At 39.4% G+C, this 10,814-nt stretch overlaps 1 protein-coding gene across 1 annotated transcript; it reads right to left on the minus strand.

Annotated features, from left to right (window-relative positions):
* Positions 1 to 473: 473 nt before the first annotated feature.
* On the minus strand, positions 474 to 10,514 carry FGF1 (fibroblast growth factor 1; the record flags this gene model as incomplete). Its single annotated transcript, XM_015830563.1, has 3 exons — positions 474 to 668; positions 1,262 to 1,365; positions 10,367 to 10,514. Coding segments are annotated over 3 exons (447 nt in total), but the record flags the coding sequence as incomplete, so codon positions are not given.
* Positions 10,515 to 10,814: the final 300 nt, after the last annotated feature.

Here is a 10,814-nt window from a genome sequence, read left to right on the forward strand (position 1 = left end):
ACACACACACACACACACACACACACACACACATTTCTTTGCCCTTGGCACACAGTCTATTTGTTTTAAATGGTTGTATAGTATAAGTATTGATTTTGCTTCTGTGTGATACACAAGTATTCTTAAAAGCTGTTTTATATAACCTTGAAATGGGCTGTGACCTAAATATGCACTTTCAAAGTGGGAAGCTGTATTATAGGCTGTATATGGTTATGGGAACTATACACTAAGTTAAATGCTTTTCTAGGGCTGATAATTGATTCATTTGTAGGTAATGCTATAGCATGCCAATGGAATTGTTGAGGCTGAATGGACATTTTAGAGATGCAGTGTATATTTTCTATCTCAAGTACTTTGTGGTCCATCTTTTTTTAATTTCCAGTATGAGAACAAACCAAAAGGGACAAAAGGGGAAAGTTCACTGGCTGCTTAATTTTAAAGGGCAACTTTTCTAAGGGTGGGGCAGAAGCAACCTAATCAGGTGACACTGGCAGAGGAAGGAAAAGAATTGCATTCTGGCCATAGGTAGTCTTCGGTCCCAATTTGCTGTTTCCATTCTTCTTCAAGGCAACATACCAGTTCTTATCTGCATGCATCTTTGACTTGTAAGTATTGTAATTGTTTTCTTCCAACTTTTCCAGGAACACACACTCTGCTGTTGGCAACTGCTAAAGAAAAAGAGTTTGGTAGCATTCAGAAGGGAAGCAAATACAATGACCAAAACCGTTTATGGCACTGAAGGACCATCATGATTGTGTTTGGATTGTGAAAGAGTTTGACTCTTTCTGGTCCAATTTTAGAAGGTGGGAAAGTCTGAGTATCTGTTGCCTTTTGGCAAGTGATAAAATTAACCCTCTTGCTCCAGATCCTTGCTGCTTAGCAAGGTACTTTCCATTTATCTTGCAAGTCTTCAAATTTTTTTATTATGGTCATAGATCAGCAAAACTCAGCAAACCAGATTACTGGATGATTCTGTTTTTGTTTAGATTTAAATCTGTCTCAGTTCTTTCTAATGGTTTCATCTTATCTGGAGGAACACTGCCACCTTCTAATAGCTAAAATGTTTAAGAATGTTTTCAGATATTTCAGTTTCTTTTTCCAGAAATATACATTGGCCAAAAAACATGAACCCAGCAGCAAAACAAGTGACATTTAATTGTGCATGTGTGAATGATTTTTGATTCCAAGCTCTCCAAGCTACAGGATTTTTGCCATCCTCAAAGCTTCCTTATAGTTAATATCAGGGGGAGTTTATACTTACCGAGCCATGTAAGCGTCCATTGACATCCATAGCCAAGTATAGTCCAGATCCAATGCCTTTTATGTACACAGCACCAAAATATTCTGTGCTGAGCAGTAACTGAACTACAGTTTGAAAGAAAGAAAAAAATTAGGAAGGATTATGAACCACTGTTAATACATACTATTGTTGAAGCAGTGCAGTGAGGGCTACATTATTTGCCAAGATTGATAATAAATAGGTGTTATCCTCTGAACTTCTGATTGCTTGAAAATGTGTGCATCGGGCATGGTTTAGCCTGACTGGGTTGCAAAAGGAAGGCTCGAGGACCTTGTGCAGATCAGGGACCTCAACTTGCCGAGCCCAGTTTCTGAAGACAGAACCAAGGCTATTCTGAATCCTTTCCTAGCTTTATACAAATATAATTGCATTAGCTTAATAGGCTGTGGAAAGTAAGGATACTACCCAAGTTTATTTACACAGTCTGCACCAAGAAGTGTACTCTGTAACTAGAGTTATTCCATTGGCACATAACCATTTAAGGAGTTTCCTCTGTAAATATTTTTTCATCAGGATGTCCAAGTTTAATAACTCATTTACAATAAATTCATTTCTAGCATTAGTTAGCAAACATGCATTTTTTTAAGAATGTGTGGGCTTGAAATTACTTCCAGGGGAAAAGAGAGAGAAAATTATAATTCAATAGTGATACCTAATGGGTTTTTTTCCTTCGTTCCTCCCTCCCTCCCTCCCTCCCTCCCTCCCTCTCTCCCTCCCTCCCTCCTTCACTCCCTCCCTGATGTGCTAGGGAATCTTTCCGCAAATTGGAATTTTATCAAGATGTGTTGAATTACAGTTCAGTTTCCGGAATTCCCAGCTATGGGAAATATTGGCCAGACTTCTGGGAGCTTCAGGTTAGAAACAGAAGTAGAAGAAATAAATTCATACGTATAAAACCAGAACTGAACACTAAATCAGGTGATTGTTGGGAAATATTAACAAATTCAAAGGCTGTCATCACCTAACAGCTATGAAAATAAAATGCCTTTATGTGTGTGTGCTCCTAGTTTGCAAATGGCCAGAATAGCTGGCCATTTTTGAAAACCAAAGGCTGAATTAACCGGCAGCAGGATTTTTCTTATGGTCTTATGACCACAAAAGCCAGCCCTTCAAACTTAGGGGTTTGGATTTTCTCAGTCATAGAAAAACACAGACCCAAAAAATGGGCAGGAACAAACAAAACTAATGTTAATGTAGGACTTTTTATAAAAAAATAAATAAATCCAGTTAATATTATTACTCCCCAGGTTAATAATGTTCTTCTTCTGTCACTTGGAGCACTAAAATTCCTTGGCTACAGTTGAAGGAACTCTGGGGTTCATTCCTTATTTTTTTTTTTTAAAAAAAATCTTTTTAGACTAGTATGCAATCCTAGAGCACCAAGTTGTACCTTTCATCCTAAAGCTGGGCCTATTTGGGGCAGCTTCAAAAAAGGCTGAAGTTGCTGTCTCTGAAATTCAGGTATGTGGAGGGGGAATGGAAGGGGCCATAAAAAAAAGCCCTCTTATACCTCTGAAAAAATATCATACTGGAAAAATTCTCTATGGTTCCAGAGGGAAGACTTGAAAGAATATGGTCTTACATTCCACAATGGCAAATTCCCATTGGTTTTTTAGAAATGGAATCAGTTATCCAGAAAATGGATATATTCAAACAGAAGCTCTGATCTTTTAAGGATGTTTTAATTGAGATGCCTATCCTGACCAGTGTGGGGGTGTCAATGGAAAAAAGGAAAAAGTCAAGATAGCATCCACATCTACACACAAAGATACACAGACACAGGCACACACAGATACATACAGATAACGCTTGCATAATTGTGGCTGCCAGCCTGACTTTTTTGACTCCTTTTCCCCTAGGCCAGGGGACTGGACTCAATGCTCCAAATGGATCCTACCAATATAATTCATTGCCTTTCTCTATTTCATAGTATTTAAACATACATGCAGCTGAGATTTCTGTCCTTATGAGCATGGAGATGATGAGAGGCTTTCCCTATTAAATGCACCCAGTGTTTATACAAGTGGTTTTTCTCTCATCCTCATGTGCCCTGTCTAGCTGATGGATGTACAGTTGTCAATGCAGACATCTTCCCTTCCGTTGTCATGAAATTACTTTCCTTTCTTATCGGGTGCATCCATTCACAGGATTGATTCACACATGCATTCTGTAATGGCATAATGGCGTCAAGATAGATCTGTTGCTTCAGAGTGGAGACTTGAAGTGGTTTTCTGTGCATTTTTGGCATTTGTCATCATGGCAGTGCAACTCCTCTTATTTGTGGAAAAGTCACATGGGAAACTCTTTCACCCAAGCCTGTTTGCTAGCTGGAATTCCTATTACCGATAGTCCTTGACGTATGACTACAATGGAGCCCAGCATTTATGTTGCTAAGTGAGATATTTGTTAAGTGAGTTTTGTCCCATTTTACGACTTTTGTTGCCACAGTTATTAAGTGAATCACTGCAATTGTTAAGTTAGCAACCCGGTTGCTAAGTGAATCTGGCTTCCCCACTGACTTTGCTTGTCAGAAGGTCGCAAAAGGTGATCACATGATCCTGTGATACCATAACCATCATAAATATAAACCAGTTGCCAAGCATTTGAATATTGATTACATGGGGATGCTGCAATGGTTGTAAGTGTGAAAAACGGTCATAAGTCACATTTTTCAGTGCCATTGTAACTTTGAAAGGTCACTAAACGAATTGTAAGTTGAGAACTACCTGTACTTGGTTTTGCTTGAGGAAAATTACAAAGCTGCTGGATTGCTTTGGAAATCTGGTTATCAGGCAGTCAAGATAATGAGTCATTGATAGAAGAATAAGGGCAATAGGAATAGGATGATTTCAGGCCAGCTCAGTCCATGATCATACTACCTGGGAATTCTGGGAGTCAAAGCCCCAGACAATTGGAGGGCACCAGTTTGAAGAACTGCTAGAAGAGAGACATATCTCTTAATACGCTTAATATCTAAGCACTTCATCATAAGTGCTTTCATTAGGCTGCTGCTGGAACCTAATTTTGAAATTCAAAGTGCTTGCAAAAGCATGATTTTAGCTGCATTGCACTCTCCCCCCCTCCTCGCATGACATTTTAGCGAGTAGGAAAAGGCCTATACTATGGATGGAAATGAATGACTTTTAAAAAAAACTAGCTCTGAAAGACATGAAGAATTTATTGGGTACATTTTTAGATCCCAGACTGAGCACAGGATGTTAGCAAGTCCAGACCTGTGCAGGAGATCCAGAAGGGGACAGTCAAAAATTAAGGATACTTAGCCAAATTTTCCAAAAAGTGACTCCCATTTGGCCTCTGGAGCACTGGAGACCAAGCTGCCTCCTTGGGCATCGATTCCTGATAAGTGATTTCATAACGTGGCATTTTGCCTTGTGCTTATTCTGGAAAACTCGAAGCACACTTGTGCTTTTACAGAATCTCTATCTTGTTTGCTTTCTTATCTCTATTGCTTGAACAAGATTTCAGAAGGTTATATACCAATTTACCCTACATTAGCAACTTCCTGCCTGTCCTTTGCTGTGTTTATTCAGGATGAGATCATCTTCATTCAGACCAGTGTTGAGGGTGCAAGCATGAGTATGTAAATGCTATTTCTAATAAACCTCAACCATAAACTGACTTCAGAAAAAAAAGAAAGAGCAGAGCTGGGACAGGGGAAGAAAACCAAGTGTTCTTGTGGATTTCTTTTTTAAAATAAGTGTTTTTCTTGGAATTGGCCTGTGTGCATTTGACTCCATCTTCAGCACATCTTGCACCAAGGAATCCATCTGGATTCAAGTTAGTGCTCAGCAATGCATGATATACAAAGAGAAGCACACAGAAGCCAGGCTATTGTGCATACAGTATGTGTGTGTGTGCTGATGTGCCATCAAACACTGTTTGTCTAGATGTAGTGCAAATAATAGCAGTAAAACTCAGCTTATTATTCTTTCATCTTCTGCCACCTCTCTACCCAGTTTTCACTGACAAGGAATTTCATCCCAGTATCAAATATTTCAAGGTTCTCATAGTATATATACCGTATGATTAATATATTAGAAATGCAAAAGAAGTGCAGAAGTAGAAGTAGATAGACCATGCACAAACACTGTGGATTCATGCGCTTCATAAAGGAAACAGCAAATCTGTAAACCCATGAAAGCATATAAAACAGAAGGCCAGATTAACTGACAGCATGGGAAAACGTGCTTCCTATCAGAGGCCAAAGGCCACTTTTCTACATTGCACTACTACTGGGTAGATATTAGCAGATGTAGAGTCCTTCCAGATGAGATGATAGTTGTACAGTCACCACAAAATTCCTATCTTATTCAGATTTATGTTGGCAACTTTCACTTTCACCCATACTAATTCCATATTGTTTTTTTTACCAGATATAAATCTGTTGAATAATGGAAAAATGAAATAATGGAACCCCTATTTTTTTAATAGCTAAATCTCATCTAGGGGATGACAGAGAATGAGGTGGCTGGATGGAGTCACTGAAGCAGTAGGCGTGTGCTTAAATGAACTCCAGAAGATGGTAAAGGACAGGAAGGCCTGGAGGAACGTTGTCCATGGGGTCGCAATAGGTCGGACACGACTTTGCAACTAACAACAACAAAATCTCATCTCCCTTGAGGGAAGCTCATTTGTTGGTGATGTAGCGATTCAACCATGTAGCTTCCTTTACTACAATACAGAAGTCATTTGCCATTTGCCATTGGTAGGATTTCTCTTTTAACTTAATAGTTTAGGCTAGAATCCTGGGATTCCCCAAAAGTCTCCCACTCAGTTACTGACCATGTTTGATCCTCTTTAACTTTGAGATCAAATAAAGTCAACTAAATGCAGGTAGTGTGTTAGGTAGCACTAAATCTGGGACCATCTGCATACCAATAATAACCATAATAATATTAGCTTACATCCTGTGATGATACCTTTAATATAGCCACATCTGCCTATTTCAAATCCTTATGAAGGACTCAATAAGCGGAATCTGGCCAAATTCAGTCTGAACATCTGGCTGACTGTGCAATGAGCCAAAATAATAATACCATCAAATATCCACATCTGCCATTTGCTAGCTAGACGTGCCAAATCCAGTTTGAACATCTGGCTGATTGCGCAACAAACCATAATGATGTAATCTGTAGCAATACCTTTAATATTATTAAACAACAATATCTGCCTATCCCATGTCCTTTGGAAGGGCTTGATAAGTGGACCAAAATCCCAAACCCAGCCTAAACATTTGACTGAGTCTGTGATCCACCATAATAATAATAATAATATCTTCCCAGCAAATGTCCCACTTTAAGCATGACCTTGGGCCATTTATTATCTCTCACCCCTAAAAAGAAGCAGGGGATGGCAAGTTAGTCCAAAACCTTTCAAAGAAAACTACAGGGGTTGTCCAGGCAATCACCAGGAGTCAAGATTAATTTGAAGGCAGGCAGGCAGGTGCGCGCGCATGCACGCGCACACACACACACAAACCCCAAACCAAACCGAAAGCCCATCCCAAGAGGAGGGAGGGGGGTTTTCACTCTCTGCCCTGTCTCTTCTATTCCTGGCCTTTCCAGCTGATAGGGGAGACCAAAATCTCAGGCAGCTGACTGAGTGTTTTGCAAGAGCTGAATTGATGAGGAGGTCACAATTTTGCTTTGTACCTTTCTTGTTAGTACATAAGTATTTGGCTGGAGGGGCCATTGTCAAGATTATTAAATCTGAAATAGAATTGCAGTGGCTAAAATAGCTAACTTCCTGCTCTGGATTAATAATATGTAAAAGAAGGGCTCAATGCTGCATTTTGTCATTTTCTCAGTCAACTGGGCATCATTATTGAGCGTGGCACAAGGAGGCCAGCCAATAGACCCAATTGTTTGTGTCCTAAGAAATATAGATTGGCTTCCGCAGGTTCTCTGGCCTTCTCATTTCCTCTTTCCAGGCTGTTCTGGTACAGATGAGTCTTTTCAGTAGATTCTAGTCCCTCGGGAAAATGAATCTGAGTGGAGAATGCATCCTGCACAAACAGACATAAAAGACATTTTGTCTTGGCAAGACAACAGACTTTAAATGAATGCAAGGATGCCACTTCAAACAAACAGGCCAATGGGTATTATCAAGAAGGGAATGTCAGTAAAAGATGTAATATACCGGTATGTAAAAAAGAGCAGCTACAAGCTTTAAATACTTATAAGACATATTTATAGCTTTTGCTGCCATAGCAGAAACACGTCCAATTTTCCTGTAGTCCTCTTTAGAGTACTGGTACTACAAGTCAATTGCTGGTGTAAAATTTCCTAAAAGGTGGGCTATTGTGGCTGAAATCTAAATAAAAATGTTGTGATTTCTCGGCATAATTTTGATACACACACACACACATACACACACACACACACACACACATGCATGCATTTATACAGTGCATATGATGTTCCCGGGTATGTGTGAGGTACAGAGATATGCTCAGAGGAAAGAGTATTCCTTCATGGACCAAATCAAAGAGGTTTTTTAGAGCTGAGCCCATTATTTTCTCAGACTGAATGATATTTGTCATCCCCTCCCCATGATTCAACTTAGCTCAGGGGTGCCATTTCTTCACCACTTTGCACACTGTGTGGCACTATTTTCAATACATTTGTGGGTTGACACTGTAATAATAGATGTGGTTAAAGGCATACAGGCAACTGTCAATGGATTTAGTCCAAATGAACAGGGGTGCAACAGTGTAATTCTGACAAACATTATGTATAAGACTGTGGAGAGCTTTCCCCCCTCCAAATTATAAATCTGTTAAAAATAACTAAGGGACCAGTTAGACATTAAAGGGGATTCATGACTGTCATGGATCCACATCTGCCCATATTTAAAAACAGCCTTTGTAAACTGTTGGTAAGTGCTATGTAATAGCATGGAATAATATTTCCTCCTATTTGGATGAATTAATTGAATATACTCAGGGTGGGGAAATGTTAAAAAAAATAATGGCACTCTCTTTCAGAAGATATTGCCAGCAAGCAATTTTGCATAAAATCTCATTATGGGTCTTCACTTGGAGCTTTGTTATTCTGATACAACATATCCGACCCTTTCTCTGACTAAGAGAAGGAGAGGAGAATATTTGGAGACTGAAGTAGTGTCAGCCCTGCATCAGCTAGCTAGAACCTTTAAGTAAGAACAATCCTTGACTCCATTTGGTGAAAAAGGTATAATTTACTAAAGGTCAAGCAGAATTCAGTAGAGCAAAGCCAGAACTGAAAATTGGGTACCAAGATCTCCAAATTTAACTTTACCCCCTTGAGCTACTTCCCACTGCTGGTCTCCCATTGTCCAATCATATTTAAATGAATTGTTTGGGGAACAGTCTCCAATTGTGGGCTGGGTGGTATGCAGCTGCATGCGATTCTGACATTGAGGTTGTGTCTCCAGAAGGTACCGGTATGGTATGTAGTGAGCTTTTCCCCCTCCTATCCAACACCCTCTCCCCAGAGTCCATGGCAAATTGGCATCAATCAAATGCAAATGAGATGGCAGTTCTTACCCATCTATAGCTGAGTTCAGACAATGATCAATGAATACATGCAAGAGGAAGAGGCAAGGAGACCCTCCTGATACATATGGCTAAATGCTTGGCCAATGGAGAATTTGCATCCTAGTTTCAGAATGAAAGCCTCCTAAGATTCATAGATGTTCCACTCAGCTATCCAGTAAATTTGAAGAGAGGAAGGACCTGATCTACACCCCAATTTTCCCCAATGTAATTTTATAAATAGAAACTAGGTCTCCTGGCTCTGCTTGTATTAGATATACCCAACTACAATTTATGTTTAATGATTTAATTAATTGACACCACACTTGAAAACTCTAACAGACTTTGGATGGATTACTTCTGACTATTTAACTGATTTGACTTCAGTGTACGTGGATGTGGATGTTACTGCATCCAGTTTTGGTCACCACGATGTAAAAAAGATGTTGAGACTCTAGAAAGAGTACAGAGAAGAGCAACAAAGATGACTAGGGGACTGGAGGCTAAAGCATATAAGGAACGGCTGCTGGAATTGGGTATGTCTAGTTTAACAAAGAGAAGGACGAGGGGGGACATGATAGCAGTGTTCCAATATCTCAGGGGCTGCCACAAAGAAGAGGGAGTCAAGCTATTCTCCAAAGCGCCTGAAGGCAGGACAAGAAGCAACGGATGGAAACTAATCAAGGAGAGAAGCAACCTAGAACTAAGGAGAAACTTCATGACAGTTAGAACAATTAATCAGTGGAACAACCTTCCTCCAGAAGTGGTGAATGCTCCAACACTGGAAGTTTTTAAGAAGAGACTGGACGGCCATTTGTCTGAAATGGTACAGGATTTCCTGCCTGAGCAGGGGGTTGGACCAGATGACCTCCAAGGTCCCTTCCAACTTTATTATTATTATTATTATTATTATTATTATTATTATTATTATTATTATTATTATTATTATTGTTGTTGTTGTTGTTGTTGTTGTTGTTGTTGTTATTGTTGTTGTTGTTGTTGTTATTGTTGTTATTGTTATTATTGTTATTATTGTTATTATTGTTATTATTATTATGGTAATGCTCTAAAATAAATATGCTGCTTTGTTATATCAGCCAGAATGTATCAGGACCACTCAAACTGGATAGGGATAGGGACAGGTCTGTGCATGTTGTTTCTACTGCCTGCAGTTCGGCAATTTGATTCTCACCGGCTCAAGATTGACTCAGCCTTCCCTCCTTCCAAGGTCAGTAAAATGAGGACCCAGATCGTTAGGGGCAATAGGCTGACTCTGTAAACCGCTTAGAGAGGGCTATAAAGCACTGTGAAGCGGTATATAAGTCTTAAGTGCTATTGCTATTGCTATTCTACCCCTATTAAGTGACAGAATGATATGTTTTTATATGGATTGTGCCAGAATTTGGTCTTCACACAGCAGATGCCTCCATATCTTTTGCAGTGCCACAAAGCTGAAAGCCTCTAAGAGAAAGTCATTGAACTTATTATTTGGATCAAAAATAACAGCTACAATAACAATAGTTGCAGCTTACTGTGATTGTCGTTCCGGTCCCTTGTGCCATCCACTTTGCCATCTGGAAGGATTCTCAGGAACTGACCTCCGTTGCTGCAATAAAGAAGCTTGGGCTGGTTGTAATCAGCCATTGGCAGATCAAATTTTTCTGTCATGGCAGTAAATGTCGTAATTTACCTCCAGACATCGCTTTCCCTTCCTTGGACTCAGATCTTCAGTCCTGGAAAAGAAATTTAGCAGGACTTCAGCAGAAGGAGCCAAAATAGTAATTTATTGTTCGAATTTATATCCCGCCCTTCTCCTTGCGGACTCAGGGCGGCTGACAATCAATTAAAAACACCAATAACAACACAAAATTTAAAATTAATTAAAATGAAATATTTAACTTGTCTAATTTAAAATATAATTAAAAACTCCTCTAAAAACCCCTCTTAAAAATTACCCTAGGCCAGTCCCGCTTGTTGGAA

This window comes from Protobothrops mucrosquamatus, unplaced genomic scaffold (assembly GCF_001527695.2).
Source record: "Protobothrops mucrosquamatus isolate PMUCROS unplaced genomic scaffold, P.Mucros_1.0 scaffold_245, whole genome shotgun sequence".
In the NCBI taxonomy this organism is placed as follows: domain Eukaryota; kingdom Metazoa; phylum Chordata; class Lepidosauria; order Squamata; family Viperidae; genus Protobothrops; species Protobothrops mucrosquamatus.